General features: G+C 30.9%; 2 protein-coding genes across 4 annotated transcripts in view; one reads left to right on the forward strand and one right to left on the reverse strand.

Annotated features, from left to right (window-relative positions):
• LOC114339168 (dynein axonemal heavy chain 1-like) overlaps window positions 1-21,242 on the forward strand; it is a 1,269,803-nt gene that overhangs the window by 858,140 nt on the left and 390,421 nt on the right. The gene's annotated exons all lie outside the window — the stretch shown is intronic.
• The window catches only part of LOC114336480 (uncharacterized), a 63,017-nt gene that overhangs the window by 23,262 nt on the left and 18,513 nt on the right, over window positions 1-21,242 (reverse strand). Inside the window, exons 3-4 of the mRNA XM_028286854.1 lie at window positions 16,719-16,754; window positions 14,606-14,717 (exon numbers count right to left, since the gene is read on the reverse strand). Coding sequence (XP_028142655.1) covers window positions 14,606-14,717; window positions 16,719-16,754 — 148 coding nt within the window. The remainder of the gene's footprint in view (window positions 1-14,605; window positions 14,718-16,718; window positions 16,755-21,242) is intronic.

The raw sequence follows: 21,242 nt of genomic DNA on the forward strand, positions 1-21,242 counted from the left end.
ATTGCAAAAAATCAATTTTTCTTTAAACTCCAATTTTTTCTAAACTAGGCATTTTAGATAGGTCAAACTCCTTGAGTGTATTGATAATATAAATTAATATAAAAGGAACTACAGAAAGCTGAAGACCAATTTTGAATTAGGAAGGTAGTTAGGGGGTTGTTTTCACTGATTTTTTCGTAGAGAAAAGCAGGTACCGACATTTTTTTGTAAGTCGCTTCATTTTTATGCTAGAAACTTTTTATTATTATTTTTTGAAAGGTCTAATTGTATGATTGAAAAAATATTATTATTTAAGTCTTTCTCGAAAAATAAAAATTTTTCCCATTATTTGGCTTTGAATATTTCAAATTGTGCATTTGACGAAAAAGGGTAACTTTTAACATGCCGTATCTCGGTTGTATTGGTCTTAAAGATATTATAGGAAAAGAATTTGGTTTGTGTTTCTAAAAGATAAAATTTCGATATCTACAGTTTTTTTGACTAAATGCATATTTTTCGAGGTATTCTCAAAAAACCCTCTAAAAAAGTCGATTTTTTCGTCGACAAACTGTTATTCTCAAGCGCGAATAACTCGAAAAATATTAGTTTTACGAAGAAAATGTAAAAAACATTTTTTTCGTAGAATCACTCTTTCCATCGAATTACATGGTTAAAATGTAATAAAAAATTCCCACCCCCGAAATGGGGTGGCAACCACCCCCAAGGTTTTTAGCGTATGATAGCGGCATGACATATAAAATAATTTTTGGACTATTCCCTACCTTCTGTGCAAATTTTAAGTAAATCCATGCTGGACGAAAAAATTGCGAGCCAAAATCCTTTATTTCCTCAATCGACTATTGGGGCCGACCGACCGGCTCTGTCCCATCATACAGCTGACCGACTATAATAACTTTTATTTATATTTAATTTAGAATCTGTGTACTGATTTTCAGCCTTAGTAAATGGAAATAGTTACCTTCGTAGGAAAGCAACTTTGATACCCTCTCAGTAACCCCTATTCTACCTTTCGCTTGACCGACCGCAGTATGTTTCTCTACACACTCACAGTAAAAAACTGTGAAAAATCTAGCTTTAGTAAATTCAAGGAGATTTTTTAGCGCTTCCTCTTGGTCTACTATGTATCTATAAAAATAATATTGTAGTACTTATGTTATGAAATAAGAAATTTATGACTATGAATCTGCAATCAATCACAAACAAGTCTGGCTAATTGGCTCAGCCAAAGAAGAAAAGACATTTATATTCCTGTTTTTCAAGCAATAAATTGAAATATAAATATACAATACTTAAAATAATATTAATTGCAGTAAAAACTTAGACATCAAAATTTATAAGATGTCATATAATTTAATAGGTGCCAAAATCAATGAGGGTTTGAAGCGTAATAGTGTTTATCAAAGGCTAACCGATTTCAGCACTCTGGTGCTGTAGTATAGAAGCATCTGTAAATATGCTGCCGGTTCAGATGGTAGGTTTGTAATATAAACCTTACCATGATCAAAAATTATTGTAACATGTTTTGTGAAAGTCCTGTGTGACGTCCTGGATGTTTTTTCTAATTGTACACAACTAAGTTGATTACATACTACAAGTAAAATTTTCAACCAACAACTAAGCTTTTTATTATAAAAAACAAGGACTTTTTCTGGAGATTCAAGATATAATCCCACTTTCTCTTTTAAATGTTAATTTTAAAAAGTTGACGTAACTAGAGTTCGTTTCCTACTGTCTTCAACATATCCATGTAGTTTGAAGCCAAGATTAAGACTCCATTATGGTTTAATTACACTTCATTCCTATAACATCGAGTTATTGTCGCCCTCGATGTAGCCGAAATGGCTTATTTTTTTATACTGGTAAGGTCATTCGACCTACCTATGTAGCTAGTTTCAACTACTTTGGATCTGGAGCTCTAACCTGATGATGGACTGATTAGTCCGACAGCGTTTGGTTTTATGTACTAGTTATGTAGCCACTTTGAGTTCAACTTTGATCTATTTTAGAAAATTTTAAATAAATTATACACACATGTCCAAAAGTTTGGAATACGTACAAATAATATATCTACGCCTATAATGGTTTCAAAACTGTTGTTGATATTCATTTTAGAGCGTTTTTACATGAAAATGATAAAAAACTTTGAATCGTTTTTGTATTTCCCATTGCCCATGCCCATGTCATTTTGCCCATTTTGGTCACATTCAACTGATTAGCTTATTTACACATTATCTCAGTCTGTGTTTAAATTTTAATTGAGCCGTTTAAAAATGCCAAGAAACGTGATATCTCACTTTGAAAGATCTAGAGTAATTGCTTTTTTACAACAGGACTTTAGCCAAAGTGATATCGCGAATATTGTTGATGTTACTCATAGTGCTGTATCTAAAATAAAAACAAAATTCCAAGAGACAAATGATGTCAAGGATCGTCCCAGAAGTGGTAGAAGTCGATGTACAACAGCAGCACAAGATAACATTGATAGCTTGAAGAAATCCACAAGTGGTATATCCAGAGAAATTTCTAGGCTACAAGGACTGAATATTTCACGGCAAACAATAACACTCCGACTAAATGCGGTAAATTTGTGTCGTAAAAGGCCATTACATGTTCCTAAACTAACCTACCAACACAAAATAGTAAGGTTGCAATGGGCTACAGAAATGGTACAGACATGGTCTTAACTGGAATAACGTGATATTCTCTGATGAGTCAAAAATTGGCTTGGTATCTGATTCGCGAAGAACACTGGTTTGGAGGGCCCCAGGACGACAAACCCGACTAGAAACAGCCCAACCGCGTGTCCCGTTTGAAGGTGGCAGTATTATGGTTTGGGGTGGTATTATGAGTGGTACACGGACGCCACTGCTGGTTCTGGAGAGAAGTGTCACTGGTGCTGTGTACATCGAGGAAGTTTTAAATCCTGTCGTACGTCTATTCCGAGGGGCAGTAGGTGATGAATTTGTGTTTATGCATGACAACGTAATAATAATATGTATATACAACGTAATAATATGCATGACAACAATAAAACAGCTACGCAACCGTAGCCAAAAATAAACGAGACAGTCCATATTATACAGCGGTCATAAATAAAAAAAGGCGTATTGAAAACAATAACAATAGATCAGGTTATTCAGAAGAACATAAAAAAATTATTGAAATTCCAAAATCATCAGCTTCAGTGGAATTTGAACAATATACAAGCATACCAAATTATAGATGCCAGGCCGAAGAGACACAAAATATAAATCAAGAAATGAAGGACTTCATGTTACACATGATTAAGAATATTTTACAAAAATACTTTCAAGTTTCACCAGATCAAAAATTGTTAGAGTCACTTAAAATAGATGTAAACCAGAGTCTTATATCGCAGTTTTCTTAGTTTTACAATATAACACTAGATCTATAGTTCATAATAAGGGAAGCATAGAAAAATTTCTCTTAGACAAAAATATTTCCTTAGCTATTTTATGCGAACCTTGGTTAAAAAAAGAATATAAATTTTCTATTAGTAATTTTAATATTTTTAGACATGATAGAAAGGATAGATTTGCTGGCTCTGCCATATTACTAAAAAAATCATATGCATTCAGTAAAACTAAACCTTTTTTCAGAATAAATGACTTAATGTGTGTGTCTATTAAAATATTATTAGATAAAAATACTCAAATTAATATATATTCTATATATGCTAAACCAAATTTAAAAATAGGTGAGAGGGATTGGACTAAATTTTTTGAAAGTCTAGAAAAACCTTTTATTGTGGCAGGTGATTTTAATTGCCACCATAGTGTGTGGGGTTGCGGAAGGACTGACGTAGCTGGTAATAATTTACTCGCGGCAATAGAAAATACCAATTTAGTAATTCTTAATACTGGAGAGGAAACTTTGATTTCTACTCCACAGCAAATTCATAAATCAGCAATAGATATAACACTTTGCTCTAATGGAATTGCTACACTTTGTAATTGGAGAGTTGAACAAGTCTCTTTAGGGTCTGACCATTTACCTATTATAATTGATATATTTAATAACATAAGTGTAGATAAAAATGTAACAAATAGTCAAAAATATAATTTTAATAAAGCAGATTGGATGTTGTTTTCTCATATAGTAGAAAAAAACACAATAAAAAATGATAAAATTTCTTATGATCAATTTATTGAATATATACTTAATGCAGCGGATTTCGCTATACCATTAAAGAAAACAATAACGAACGCTAAGTTTAATAAACATTGGTGGAACCAAGAGTGTACAAATATGATTAACTTGAGAAACGAAGCTCTTTTACGTTTAAAAAGAAATACAAACATAACAAGTTTTATAGAATTAAGTAAGATAGAAGCACAGACAAAAAAAATTATAAAACAAAGTAAAAGAGCTTCGTTTAAAGATTTTTGTGCTAAAAAACTGAATAGAAACACTCCGTTAACCTTAATATGGAGTTATCTTAAAAAGTTGAAAAATACCTATAAAGAACCTGTTAGCAAGATAACTGAAGGCGACTGGAACGAAGTCTTCCTAGATAGAATAGCGCCAGCTTGGGCTGAGGAGGATTTAGAACATATATGGAGATTAAACGATAAGAGACAAAAAAATCACAAAGAAGACACTTTGTTAAAGCAATTCACCATAATGGAATTGGAGGATAATCTAAGTTCCCGTAAAAATTCTGCTCCCGGGTTAGACGGTATATACTATAATATGCTGTCTAACTTGCCCAAAAAATGTAAATACATTTTGCTAGATATCCTTAACTCAATTTGGGAAACTCAAGATTACCCAAGCAGTTGGAAGAGGTACGTAGTGGTTCCAATCCAGAAGCCAAATAAAGAACCCCATTTATCAGATTCATACTCTCACTAGCATCATGTGTTTTAAAAACTTTGGAACGCATGATAAAAAGAAAATTAGAATCTTGGTTAGAAATTAATAAGAAGCTCCCACAGTATCAGTTTGGCTTTCGCAGGGGACACTCCACAATGGAAAATATAGGACACTTAGTAACAGATATCAACACCTCCTTTTCAAATTCTAAATCAGTAGTTGGCCTCTTTGTAAACATAGAAAGTGCCTATGACAATGTAAACCTAAAAATTTTATTTAATCAGATGAAAAATATCGGTCTTAATATTGATTTTGCTAAACGAATTATAAAATTATACAGTAACAGAACAATTTCATTAAGAATAGGAAATAAAATAATAGGTGAAAGAAAAGTTAACATCGGTATTCCACAAGGCAGTATTTTAAGTCCCACACTATATTTGATATACACAGCCGAAATCGAAAGCAAAGTTCAAAATTATGTCAAAATATTAGAATACGCAGATGATATCATAATTTACAAAGACGAATGCGAAATCCCCTTCGGAAGCAATATGGTAGAGAAAGCGTATAGTGAATTAAAAAGCTGGTGCAATTACATAGGTTTAAATATTTCTAGTCAAAAGACAAGGCTAGTTATTTTCTCCAGAAAACGGCAGATACCGAATTCAGTAACAATCAAAGATATTACTTTTCAAGTTCAACCATCGATTAAACATCTTGGAATTATTTTAGATAGGAAGTTGCTATGGAAAGAACATATAGAACACATAGTAACAAAAACAGAAAAGGGCGTAAACGTATTAAGAGCAGTAAATGGTTGTAACTGGGGAGCAGACCCTAACATTGCTCTTCTGTTATATAAATCATACATTAGATCCATATTAGACTACGGTTCTATATTCTATTCACAAGCTGCGAAATGCCACCTTCACAAACTCGACTGTATAGTAACTAAAAGTTTAAAAAAATGCATTGGAGCCATGATGAGTACACCAAATTCTAATTTAATGATTGAATGCTGCGAACCACCTCTGGAGTTAAGAAGAAAATACTTAACCGAAAAATTTCTATGGAAAATTGTTTCTAGAAACAGTAATTTAATAAAAAAATGCATCAACTTTTTATATCAGATCTTACCAGTACATACTGGAAAAGTAAAAAATCTTTATTAATAGTAGAAGCTTACAACCAATATTTGAGTATTAAAGAATTAGTACATACTACCGATATATTACCATATTTTGAACTAAATTCAAAAGTTATTATTAACATTGAACCAATTTTCTTTAGGGATTATTCTCAATTTCCTCAACTCATTCGAAACCAATTATTTGTATCAGATGTTAATGATCAAGTACTTAACAGTTATCAGTTATATACTGATGCCTCAAAAAAAGATAATAGAGTAGCGTGTGCAGTTTGGGATCCAAATATCGAATATAAAGTAACAAAAAGATTAAATGAACATTTCTCAATATACTCCGCAGAATTGACAGCTATTTTTGAGGCATTATTATATATAGAAACTAACTGCCATCAAGAAAATTTCATTATTTTTTCTGACAGCAGAAGCGCCCTAGAAAAATTAAATAAACTCCACAATAAAACCAATTTAAATTATATTGAACTAAATATAGCCAAAAAAACTATGGAATTAACGAACAGTGGAAAAAGCATAAAACTAGCATGGATTAAAGCGCACTGCGGTTTGAAACATAATGAAATAGTCGACAACTTAGCAAAAGGGGCCCTAAATGTAAATTACATTAGTAATTATAAATATACCCCATCAGATTTAAATATATTTTCAAAAAACCAAGTGAAGCAGGAATGGGAAAGTTGGTATAGTGAAAGTCACAAGGGAAAATTTTATAAAAACTTACAAAGTTCTATTCCTTCTTCTACTTGGTTCAAAGAGGGCATTTTCGAAAAAGCATTCGTCAAAACGATTTGTAGATTAAGATTTAATCACACTTTGGTTCCATCACATCTTTTTAAAATTAAATTAAGGCAAGATCCCTTATGTGATTGCGGTGAAATAGGAACAACGGAACATATGATCTTAAATTGTAACACCATACAGGATAAGGTACACCATTTAAATTATGAATTGAATAAATTCAAATGTATTAAAAATCCATACAATCTTGCCCAATTACTTATATCTAAAGATATAAAAGTATATAAAACACTGTATAAACACATTTGTAATATAGGTTTAAAATTGTAAATTATATGTATATATTTGGAAAAAAAATAATAAAAAATAGAATAAAAAAAAAGAAACAAAAATAGGAAAAAAAATTAAAAAAAAATAATAAAAAATAGAAAAATAAAAAAAATTAAAAAAATTAAAAAAAAAATTTAAAAAAAAGGATAAAAAATAGAATTAAAAAAAATTAATTATTTCAATAGGTAGAAGTTTTCCATCCGCAAGGTTGAACTGTGGATACTTTTGGCGCCAATTGATTAAGAAAAAATATATACATAAGAAAAAATATAATATATAAAACCAAACACTTTTGTTAACCACAATAAATAAAAAATGAAAAAGAAATTATAAAGTGCAGCAATTCATGAGCTCAAAATATAAAAATCGGTTAGGCGAATGGATCCAGTAATCCGCAGTCATTTTTTTTTCAACCACACACACACACACACACACACACACACACACACACACACACACACACACACACACACACACACACACACATGACAACGCACCTCCTCATCGAACAGCAGCAGTACAAAATTTTCTGGAAGAAGAAGGAATATCTGCATTACAGTGGCCCTCGAATTCTCCCGATATGAACGTTATTAAACATGCTTGGGACATTCTCAAGACACGCATCAAAAAGCGAAACAATCCCCCTATTAATCTTCGCGAACTAAAAGATGCTGCTCGTGAAGAATGGGAGAGAATTCTACAAGCCCAGCTCGACCAGTTAATCGGCAGCATGCCAAATCGCCTACAGGCATGCATACAGGCCAATGGATGAAATACTAATTATTAGTTTTATTAAAAATTATTTTTTTCTTTAATAATTTATTTTTAAATGTTAGTTGTACTTTCTAATAGTCCAAGTAATGAAGCTTAAAATAGGACAAAACTTCGCAATTTTTACAGAATGGATCGATTTGCTTGAAAAACTGAGAATAAGTAGTGGATAGTCCAAAGATCAAAACCTATATTATGCTAAAAGGTGCTTTTACCATGGAGGTGGTTTCCACCCCATGTTAGGGGTGGAAATTTTTTATTATATTTTAATCACAAAAGTTGGTAAAAACGTTCATTCTTAGCAAAAAACGTTCTATACATTTTTTTAATAAAATTGATAGTTTTCGATTTATTCTCTATCGAATGTGTTGGTTTTATATCGAAAAAATCAATGTTTTTAATAAGTTTTCTGCTAATTACTCCAAAAGTTTTCGTTTTATCAAAACAACTTTACTTAACAAAAATGTACCTTTTGAAAAAATAAACAAAAACGTGTTTTTAGATTTTCTTTAAGACCAATAGTAATCGATCTATACTTTATTATATGTTGGCTCTTCTTCGTCAAATGCTAAATATTGTAGATTCAAAGTCAAAAGACGAGAAAACTATGCATTTTTCGAGAACAACTTGTTCAGACTAATTTAAAGTATTAAAAATATCTATCTCCAGAAATAAAAAAAGTCTCTAGCTCAAAAATTAAGTAACTTATAATGAAAAGAATATCAGTCCCTATTTTTTTCAGCGAAAAAGTGATTCCCCCCTAATCCCCCTAATCACCACCCTAATTAAAATTAGTCAGTGACCTTATTTGGTCTTTTTTATTTATGTATTATTAATAGGTTCTAGAAGTTTGACCGGCTTAGAATGAACAGTTTTTAAAAAAATCGAGTTAAAATCAAATAACGAATTTTTGAAGTTTGGAAAAAATTGCTTTTTCTTCAGAACAGCAAGATTATCATCAGAGATACGAAAAAATGTTCAAATATAAAATTGTAGCCGATTTAATTTCCAAAAACCTGGATTGCAAAAATTTTTTCTACGGCAAAAATTGAGTGAGCTATCGGCAATTAAAACTTGTAATGAAATGCAAAAACCACCTTTGCCAACCCTTTCAAAGTCACCTCATTTTGCGACAGAGGATTTTAACAATAATTAATATTAACAGCCTTATAGAACTTATGAAAACCTACAAAATTCTTTTTTACCAAACTTCTAGGATCAAAATTAAAAATGTGAAGGTTAAAAAATCAATATATTTTTTTGAAAAAAAAAAAGGAGAAATCCAATTGGAACCGTAATAATGTAAGTTAGTGGTGTTTTTAGTCATTGGCCTTATTCATTCTTATTTATTTATGTATTATTAATAGATTCTAGATGTTTGACTGGCTCAGAATGATTAGTTTTTAAAAACAGGAGTTAAAAGCGAATAACGAATTTTTGTAGCTTGGTAAAAAATTATTTTTCTTCAGAATATTAAGATTAGCATCAGAGATACGAAAAAATGTTTTAATATAAAATTGTAGGTTATTTAATTCTCAAGAATTTGGTTTGAAGAAATTTTTTATGCAGCAAATATTGAGTGAATCGTAAATGAGTTTACCTATCAAAACATTGATTTTTTCGATATAAAACTAACATATTCGATGGCAAATAAATCGAAAACTGTTAATTTTATCAAAAAAATGTATAGAACTTCTTTTGCTTAGAATGAATGTTTTTATCAACTTTTGCGATCACAATATAATAAAAAATTTCCACCCCCGTGATGGGGTGACAACCACCCCCATGGTAAAAGCGCCTGTCGGCATCATATAGGTTTTGATCCTTGGTCTATCTACTACTTATTTTTAAATTTTCAAGCAAATCTATCCATTCTGTAAAAATTGCGAGGTGAAAAGCTTCGGTTCCTGGCCTATAAGTTGTTCACTCCAAGAGAATTTTTTTGCATATCGTTTATCTGGCTTTGAGATTTATTTAGTATTGTTAAGAATTAAAACAAAATCATGTTTACTATTCAGAAAAGTTTATATATAAAAATCAATAAAAAGACGAAATATTCCAATATTCCAAACTTTTGGACATATGTGTATACCATCTACAGGAGAAGATTTTTACTTCTTTGGTAATCTATAAAGCATATTATGTATCCCTCTATAATTAATAATGCTAAGTGACTACGTATTAAACACGCTATTATACGCTGTAGAGGCCTGGACACAAACAGAACAACACAAAAAATATTGAAAATTTCCAGATGTGGTGCTACCGTGGAATGCTAAAGATAAGTTGGGTTGAAAGAGTCACAAACTTTGAAGTAACATGAAGGATAGGAAAAGACCCCGAAATTTTGTTAGCGATAAAACGAAGAAAACTCGAATACTAGGTTCACCTGATGAGACGACACAAATACACATTACGTCAAAAAATATAATGCAAGGAAAAATAGCAGGAAAACGGAATCCAGGACGTAGAAGAATGTCATGGTTGCGGAATTTGAGAGGATGGTTTGGCTGCACCACTAACGAACGCTTTGAGGTCAGCTGTAAATGAGGTAAGGAGAGCCTTGATGATTTCTAATCTCCAATAGGAGTGGCAGAATAAGAGGAAGAAGAAAGCCTATAAATATATCTTTCTATTAATTTTTGGGCAAGAACTAGTAAACTGAAGAGTGCTTCTAACGTACTCATGCCGGCTCTGATCTGCTCTAATGTTTATTTCCTGGTCTCATATGGAACTTAAAAACGTGGTACCAATCTACAGGGTGTCCCGAAATAATTGCTCATAAATTATACCACAGATTCTGGGGTCAAAAATAGGTTGATTGAACCTCACTTACCTATATAAAATAGTGCACACAAACAAAGTTACAGCCGTTTGAAATTACAAAATGAAAATCTATTTTTTATTCATATGTCGACATGTGACATTCTTATTAGTCCTGAAAGCCACTGCGCATCCGCTAGGAAAAATATTCCGATTCGGATTTTTTGCACAATCTTACTCAAAAAGGATCCCTTTTACCAATTTTGCATGTTGCCATGACCAAAAGTGGGTCAAAAATGTTTGAAATTCTTTTTTTTTAATTTTTTTTTTTTTTGGATTTTTTTAGATTTTTTGGATCATTCCAAACAGAAAAGTTCTTTAGTGACATTTCTCTAAAGTTGATAGTTTTTGATATATAAATATAAGCGATTAAAAATTTAAAAATTGTGAAATTGGCCATTTTAACCCTCAAAAACTATGTGAAAAAATAAAAATTTGAATGTTACCAAGGTAGGTGGATATTCTTTAAACATCGATTGATGAAATCCCGTAGAGTTTTTTGCTATAGAATATTCAAAACTTCTTTGTTTTTTAATTGCTATTCAAGCGTGCGCGACACTATTTTCCAGTGACAGTATGCATGGTGCAAATCAAAGGAATAAATTCGTTATTTCGTAAACCGGCGACTTTAAGGAAAAATTCCGAAAGAGGTCTATTTTTATTTTTAAGTTATGATATTGTGGCGTATATGGTATACTAGTGACGTCATCCATCTGGGCGTGATGACGTAATCGATGATTTTTTTAAATGAGAATAGGGGTCGTGTGCTAGCTTATAGCTTATTTGAAAGGTTCTTCAATTCTCTATTCAGTGTTATAAACATTTAAGTATATAATTATTAGTACAGGGTGTCCTTCTACTTCTTTTTTTTGTCAAATAATTTAATTTAATAAAAAATTTTTGGACACCCTGTGTAAATAATTATGTAAATGTTTACATTACTGAATAGAGAATTGAAGAACCTTTCAAATGAGCTACCACACGACCCCAATTCTCATTTAAAAATCATCGGTTACGTAATCACGCCCAGACGGATGACGTCACAAGTATACCATATATGCCACAATATCATAACTTAAAAATAACAATCAACCTGTTTCGGGTTTTTCCTTAAAGTCGCCGGTTTACGAAATAACAAATTTATTCCTTTCATTTGCACCATACTGTTACACATGCAACGGTGGAAAATAGTGTCGGACACGCGTGATTAGTAATTAAAAAACAAAGGAGTTTTGAATACTGTATTGCGAAAAAGCTCTTCGGGATTTCCTCAATCGATGTTTAAAGAATATCTACCTACCTTGGCAACATTAGTTTGTTTTTTGACAACAAGTTTTTCACATAGTTTTTGAAGGTTAAAAATGGCCGATTTCGCAATTTATCTATTTTTAATCGCTTATCTGTCAAAAACTATCAACTTTAGAAAAGTCGCTAAAGACCTTTTCTGTTTGGAATGATCCAAAACACCTAAAAAAACTTTGTTCTATGAAAAAAAAAATTATTTTAGGAAAAAAACAAAAAAAAAACGTTTAAAAAATTTTTGACCCACTTTTGGTTCTGGCAACATGCAAATTTGTTAAAAGGGGTCCTATTTGAGAAAGATTGTGCAAAAAATCCGAATCGGAATATTTTTCCTAGCGGATGCGCAGTGGCTTTCTGGACTATATGGTAGTAGTGGAGTCACTGAAGGTGGATATGAGCTATTACCTCCGAGTTCGTTGAACCTCCATCGATTTGCATGAAAATTGGTGAGTGGTTAGAGGATATCTCAAGGAACAAAGGTGACATGGTGTCAACTTGCGCTTTTACCCTGGGGGTGGATGCCACCCCTTCTCGGGGGTGAAAATTATTTTATTAAAATAACCCCATAATTCGATAGAGGGACAAATTTCAAGGAAAATTTGTTATATAAAGTTATTAAAATAAGTCAAAACTTTTTGAGTTATAAAAGATCAAAGATTTTAATTTTTCTTGAGAAAAATGAATGTTTTTAACCAATTTTTCATCAATAACTCAAAAAGTGTAAGTTTTTACAAAAAAGTTGCTATTATCAAAATTGAAGCTAATAAAAAAATGGAATAAACCCCTTACTAGAAAAACCTTTTAATATTATTAACTAAAATTGAACTATTTTTTATGGGAAATAAGCCACAATTTTACCAAAAAAATGATTTTATTAACGTTTCGAAGCCCAAATCGGGGTTCGTTGTCAAAATACAAAATACTACTGAACGATATTGAATATTGACAACGAAACCCGATTTGGGCTTCGAGACGTTAATAAAATCATTTTTTTGGTAAAATTGTGGCTTCTTTCCCATAAAAAATAGTTTATTATAAAAATGCCTCAAGGAAATAGCTTCAGAACAAAACTAAAACTGAGCTATAGGTAATTGAATGTATATTTTTTTCGGCGAGTAAAAACTCATAAGTATTCAAGCTGAAATAACGGAAAATTGATGCATTTTATGACATAAACTTATTAAACATTTGTCAAAGTACTTAAAAATATCTATATATCTATCAAGTGAGCCCCCGAACATGTTGATAGCGTTAAAATTTATGCTCAAATTTTTTTTTAATTTATCTTTTAAAAATTTTTCCAAAAAATGTTGTTTTTTTTTTAATAACTCCGTTCTTGTTTACGATATCAGGTTCATCTAAAAACTGTCTGAAAGTTAATTCCAAGTGCTATTTAAGCACGTTAAAGCTAATCTTCTAAATTCCTTACTTTTTAAAAAATAAAAGGTTAAATGACCCCGCTTGCATGGTTCCCACAGCAAAATTTAAGATTTAAACGTTTCTATCTCGGTTATTTTTTACCCTATAGAAATAGTAAAACAGGTAAAATATTTGGCACAGAAAAAACTAATATTTGGTTTTATATAATTTTTTACGTATATTGAGTATTTTTGGAGTTATTATCAAAAGAATATGAGAATTACAATAATTTTAAAAAGTATGATTTTTTTAAATTATACCTTTTTTTCAAAAATATGCAATCTAAACAGGTCAAAATTATCGAAAACAACTTATGCTAATATAAAGAAGTTCTTTTAAGGATTACTATAAATTTTAATTTTTGTGGAAATGGCGTATGTTTTATTTTTCACTTTTTCCTAAAAAATTCGAAACGGTTCTTTTATTTTCATTATAACTTGCTTAATTTTGACGCTATTACCTTGTTCTGAAGCTCATTTGATAGGTATTCCGAAGTACTTTGACAAATGTTTAGCAGCAATATTTTATACATTGCATCGTTTTCCGTTATTTAAGCTTGAATACTTAGATTTGAATACTCGTCGAAAAAAATACACATTCAATTGCCAATATCTCACTTTTAACTAACATTAGTTTAGTTCTTTATATGAGTAATGGATTCAGTTTTTTATTATCTTCAATTTCAGTAATAATAACTTTTTTGTTAAAGCTTATATTTTTTGTTTTATACGTGAAAAACAGATTTAAAACATGCATTTTTTACGAAAAAATAAAATTTTTGGTCTTTAATAACTCAAAAAGTGTTGATATATTTTAATAACTTTATATAACAAATGTTGCTTATAATTTTACCCTCTATCGACTAATGGTATTATTTTTAATAAAATAATTTTTACCCCTGAGAAGGGGTGGCATCCAGCCCCAGGGTAAAAGCGCAAGTTGGCATCATGTCGCCTTTGTTCCTTGAGGTATCCTCTAATTACTCACCAATTTTCATGAAATTTTCACCAAAATTTTCATTTTGTATCTTCAAAGGGCTGTAACGTGTTTTATGTGCACATTTGTACTAAGGTAAGTTAGGTTCAGTCAACCTATTTTTAACCCAAGAGTCTGTAATTTATGACCAATCTCTTTGATACCACCTGTATAACTCTCGGAATTTTTTTTGTTAAATTTTTCCAATCTAGTCTATAAAATATGTATATAAAATAATATACTTACTGTCTCTATTTTCTTTAGCACATAACAAATAACCGATGTATTCGTCTTCCTCAACTTTCCTAGGCAAATAGAGATCCAAGATTGCCTTGTTCATAATCATATCCAGGTTAATCTGAAAAACAACAATACTTAATAGATTTATTAAAAAACAAACTTATTTGACACTTCTATGACTGTTACGTATAAAAAATAAAGAAATAATCTTTTTATTATATATTATAATCTATAATTGTTTATTTATGAATCGATACTAGCAGTCCAATTAGTCCAGAAAGCCACTGCGCATCCGCTAGGAAAAATACTCTAATTCGGATTGTTTGCACAATCTTACTCAAAAAGGACTCCTTTAACAAATTTGCATGTTGCCAGGACCAAAAGGTGGTCAAAAATTTTTTTAAACGTTTTTTTTTTTGTTTTTTTCCTAAAATTATTTTTTTTTGCATGGAAAAAAGTTTTTTTAGGTTTTTTGGATCATTCCAAACAGAAAAGGTCTTTAGTGACTTTTCTCTAAAAATGACAGTTTTTGACATATAAGCGATTAAAAATTGAAAAATTGCGAAATCGGCCATTTTTAACCCTCAAAAACTATGTGAAAAACTGAAAATTTGAATTTTGCCACGGTAGGTAGATATTCTTTAAACATCGATTGATCAAATCCCGAAGAGTTTTTTGCAATACAGTATTCAAAACTCCTATTTTTTTTTAATTGCTAATCAAGCGTGCTCGACACTATTTTCCACCGACAGTATGGTGCAAATGAAAGGAATAAATTCGTTATTTCGTAAACCGGCGACTATAAGGAAAAATCCCGAAACAGGTCGATTTTTATTTTTAAGTTATGATATTGTGGCATATATGGTATACTAGTGACGTCATCCGTCTGGGCGTGATGACGTAATTGATGATTTTTTTAAATGAGAATAGGGATCGTGTGGTAGCTCATTTGAAAGATTCTTCAATTCTCTATTCAGTGATGTAAACATTTACATAATTATTTATACAGGGTGTCCTACTTCTTTTTTTGTCAAATAATTTAATTTAATAAATTTTTTTTGGACACCTTGTATAAATAATTATGTAAATGTTTATAGAATAGAGAATTTTAGAAATAAATTCTATATTTATATTTATAGAATATTTTATATTTATAAAAAATTTATTTATAGATATTAATCTATATCTATATTTATAGAATTTTAGAAATAGAAATTTAGAAATAAATTAAATAGTTTACTGAATAGAGAATTGAAGAATATTTCAAATGAGCTAGCACACGGCCCCTATTCTCATTTAAAAAAATCATCGATTACGTCATCACGTCCAGATGGATGACGTCACTAGTATATCATATATGCAACAATATCATAACTTAAAAATAAAAATCGACCTGTTTCGGGATTTTTCCTTATAGTCGCCAATTTACGAAATAACGAATTTATTCCTTTCATTTGCACCATACTGTCGGTGGAAAATAGTGTCGAGCACGCTTGATTAGCAATTACAAAAATAGGAGTTTTGAATACTGTATTGCAAAAAACTCTTCGGGATTTCATCAATCGATGTTTAAAGAATATCTACCTACCTTGGCAACATTTAAATTTTCAGTTTTTCACACAGTTTTTGAGGACTAAAAATGGCCGATTTCGCAATTTTTCAATTTTTATTCGCTTATATGTCAAAAACTATCATTTTTAGAGAAAAGTCACTAAAGACCTTTTATGTTTGGAATGATCCAAAAAACTTAAAAAAAAATTTTTCCATGCAAAAAAAATAATTTTAGGAAAAAAACAAAAAAAAAACGTTTAAAAAATTTTTGACCACCTTTTGGTCCTGGCAACATGCAAATTTGTTAAAAGGAGTCCTTTTTGAGTAAGATTGTGCAAACAATACGAATTAGAATATTTTTCCTAGCGGATGCGCAGTGGCTTTCTGGACTAAATTTGTTTCAGTTTGTTCTGAGTTAGTCATACATGCACTTTTTGATGAAAACCTAACAAGGTTCGAAACCGGTTAAGGTACTTACGGCGCTCTGTGAATGAACTGAAGTATAAAACGACTCTTGTTTCCTTTTAAAACGGAACGATTATTTATTAAATTATAATCTATTACTTACGCCTTTAGATTCCAACCAGACACAAGCAGCGTAATTCTGAAAAAAAAATATGTATACAAAAATTGTTAGATTGTTTAAATATATCTGATTTATGTAAAATTTAAAAAGCTTTTAAAAAGGGCCAAAATAGCTAAGCGGTAGTGTGCTCGCGTGCCGGTGGTCCGGAGTTCAAATCCTACCGCCGCCGGCAAGAACAACTAGACATTTTTAAAATGTTTATAGGCCCCAGGTCGACTCAGCCTGAATAAAATGAGTACTTTGGGTAATAGCCCAGTAAATGACCGTTTTGGAGTGTAATTTCCTGGGGCAACTCCGAATTGCATGAAAATTTGGATTTAGGTTCTACTTACCCTCCGCTTCAAATTTGAATCTGTGCCGTTGGTTGCTTTTACTTGGGGGGTGACATTTACCCCTTCTCGGGGGGTGAAACAAGCGTGTTTAAAATAAGGCAGGAAATGGATAAACCGACTTATTTTAAGCACCTTTTGCTCTATAAAGTTTTTTACGTAAGTCAATACTTTTCGAGTTATTCGCGATTTAAAATGTTGATTTTTCGACAAAAAACTACGTTTCAGACCGTTTTTCCCAAATAACTCAAAAAGTAAATATTTTATCGAAAAAAATATTTTCAGCAAAAGTGTAGTTTATTAAAAAACGAAAAAAATGGTGTACCAGTAAAATCTACAAATTGAGTAGAAGTAAAGTTGTAGCTCATGAAAAATACGTTCTTATTCGTCTAATTCCAAATCGAATAATTCAACGCGAAATCACCGACGAAAGAAGCGTTTTTCGGGAAAACCTTATTAACATTTTTAAAGCATCGAAAAAAGCTTATTATGTGTTTTTTACAAAAGTTTACAGCATCAAAAATAAACGAGTTACACTGAAAAAAAAAGTTGGCCCCTTTTTTTGGTAAAAAAAATCGTGAAAACCTCCCTCTATTTAGCACCCTAGATGAAATTAATCGTTTGGCTTTACCATTTATTTTAACTGTATGTATATTGTTTATATGATCTGTAAGTTTGATTAGTTTAAAGGGCTTATTTTTGAAAACATTTGGTTTTATAGTAAAAAAAAATCTAAAAATTTTTTAAAAATTTCATTTTTTCAAAATAACTTAAAAAGTATTAGTGATAAGAAAAATCTTAAAGAATAAAAAATGTAGGTTTTGCTATTATAAATATGCTAGTTTTATTTTGTTTCTCCATAAGACAAAAATTGGTTAAGATATGGCTGTTCAAAATTTGCATACACTCGTGATTAGTTACCCATTCAACCTTTCTCAATTATAACCCTTTCAAATATAAACACTTTAAACCGGTGAGACTGACAGATCATATAAAAAATAGATAGGTAAGTAAATTGTTTGTAAAGCGGTAGCGATTAATTTCATTTGGGGGGCTAAACACGGCGAGATTTTCATGATGTTTTACAAAAAAAAAAGAGGGCCAACCTTATTTTGAGCGTAACTCGCTTATTTTTAATGCTAAAACTTTTGTTTAAAAATTAAAACAAAGCTTTTCATAAACACTTTAAAAAAGTTTAAATGAGTTTTTCCCGAAAAGTGCTTAATTTTTCGGTGATTTCACCTTGAAATATTCGATTTGGAATTAGACGAATAAGAACGTATTTTTCATGAGCTACAACTTTGTTTTTATTGGATTGATAGACTTCACTGATACACCATTTTTTGGAGTTTTTTATAAGCTACACTTTTGCTAAGGGTATTTTCTTCGATAAAATATTTACTTTTTGAGTTATTTGCGAAAAACCGTTTGAAAACGTAGTTTTTTTGTCGAAAAATCAACATTTTCAATGGCAAATAACTCGAAAAGTATTGACTTAAGTAAAAAACTCTATAGAGCAAAAGTTGCTTAAAATCAGTCAATTTATCTATTTCCGGTCTTATATTGAATGTATGTTTTTTCACCCCCGAGAAGGGGTGACTGTCACCCCCCAAGTAAAAGCAACCAACGGCACAATTTCAACTTTGAAGTGAAGGGTAAGTAGAACCTAAATCCAAATTTTCATGCAATTCGGAGTTGCCCCTGAAAATTACACGGTATCGCCGAATTTCCCGTTCATTTACTGGGCTATAAAACCAGGGGTAATAATAGGCGATTGAAGCGTAGCAATGGCTCTGTTGCCTTCCTTGTATACCGTAGGCCCTAAATATAGCAGACTACCCTGCTATACACCCAAAGCCACGTGAGCGGTATAAAACGGGAGACTATTATATTATTATTAAAAAGTTTTAATTTTACATAATATTTAAGAACTAAATATCTAATAAATTAGTTAATCTTCAGCTATGTGAATTTTTATCTGCATTGGCTACATTCTAAATATATATGTTGTTATAAATATTATAAGCATAGCTATTATCACAAGTTATGGGAGCAGGAGCAAAATCATGGTCCTATGCTTTTTAAAAGCATTCATTTGTTTTGAATCCTAAGAAAAGTAATAAGTGTTTTTTAAAAATTTAAACTCAGAATGAAAGATTAAATTATTACAGGTAGTTTGGTTGTCCCTGGCAATTTGGATTTCATGCACCAAGTTTTTATATTTATGAATTAATGCTGTTTCGTTGCAGTCAACTTTTGGATTTTCGCTTGGTATCGGGTTTGTCATGTATTGTGTCTTTCCCAAATTTTTGTTCAAACCAAGTTTCTTACAGGCGGCATCTAATTCAGTAAGCATAGTTCTAATCTCTTTTAAGTTGTCTGTTATAAGAACTATGTCGTCCGCGAATTGTATCTGGGAAAGCCTCACTGCAGTTGTTTAAAAGCATGTACCAGTACTGCGTTAAAGAGTTTGGGAGAAAATGTGTCTTTCTGTCTAATTCCTCTTGTGATTTTTATAGATTTCTTTTCTTTGTATAGTCGTATGATCATCATCATCATCATCATCAATCATCATCATCATCATCATCATCATCATCATCATCATCATCATCATCATCATCATCGTCATCCAGCTTCTTTTCTTGTCCACTGCAGAACATAAGCCTCCTCAGCACGTCTCCAAGTTCTATCTTGTGCTAGTTGCATTCATCTACCGTTTATTCTTTTCATGTCGAGTGTTCAGCATGTTAGTGGTCTGCCTCTGCTTCTCTTGCTTTCCATGTCCATGTCTCGTATCCGGTACACGACAATTAGACCGAAAGCAATAGACCGAACTCATTAGACCGAAAAGCACCTTACCGAAACCTCACTAGACCGAAAAGCATTAGACCGAAATGGTAAATAAATTTAAAAAGTTTGAAGTAAATTATGCTAAGATTTTGTATATCTGTCATTTTGTTTTTTGTATTTTTTTTGTATTATTTTATATACAGGGTGAGGCAAATAAAGGGCCTATTAGAAATATCTCGAGAACTAAAAGCAACAGAATCATGAAAATTGGAATAAAGGGGTTTTGAAGGATGATCTATTAAATGAAAATATTTTCATCTCTTTGCAACTTCCGGTTATACCGGAAGTGGCTTATAACTTCGTTTTTTTAAATCGGACACCCTGTATATTTTTACATTTTTGGATTCTCTTCGATGTCTTCTTTCTTAAAATATGAGGTTTTGTAATATTATACAGGGTATCTTAAAAGATAATTACGTTTTTTTATTAATTTCGTAGCAAAATTAACACCCTGTAGAATTGTAGTAGTTTGACATCTAAAACTCTACTTACGTTCAAATGATTTTTAATATACTCTAATATTGTTAAGAATCATTAGTATAGCTAACTTTTTAATTTTAGTATACAGGGTTGGTCGAAACTCGGAATGAGTATTTTCTGAGTTTTCTTAAATGGAACACCCTGTGTTTTAGTATTGTAATGAAATGATATTTTATGGTACTTTTTTATTTCTTAAGCATTCCCTATACCTGACTGCTTTAATTTGTGCTTAATTGTTAATAGCACCAACAATCTTAACTAAGTAGGTATTTCGATAGCTAAACCATAATTGGTAATTTTAAGGACCAGTCTGGATTAATATGTATTTATTTCTGAAAAATTATTTGGGATTGAGTATTTTCACGGCCAACCTAATAAAATTTTACGTATTTTTTGTTGCAATTAATGTTTAGCTTGAATCATCAATAACTCACAAATTAAAGCAGTTAGGTATAAGGAATGCTTAAGAAATAAAAAAAGTACTATAAAATATCATTTCACTACAATACAAAAATACAGGGTGTTCCATTTAGGAAAACTCAGAAAATGCTCATTCCGAGTTTCGACCAACCCTGTATACTAAATTTCAAAATTTAGCTATAATAATGATTCTTAACAATAGTAGAGTATATTAAAAATCATTTGAATGTAAGTAGAGTTTTAGATGTCAAACTACTACAATTCTACAGGGTGTGAATATTGCTACGAAATTAATAAAAAAACGTAATTATCTTTTAAAATACCCTGTATAATATTACAAAACCTTATATTTTAAGAAAGAAGACATCGAAGAGAATCCAAAAATTTAAAAGTATATAGGGTGTCCCATTTAAAAAAACGAAGTTAT

The sequence above is a fragment of the Diabrotica virgifera genome, chromosome 9 (assembly GCF_917563875.1).
Source record: "Diabrotica virgifera virgifera chromosome 9, PGI_DIABVI_V3a".
In the NCBI taxonomy this organism is placed as follows: Eukaryota; Metazoa; Arthropoda; class Insecta; order Coleoptera; family Chrysomelidae; genus Diabrotica; species Diabrotica virgifera.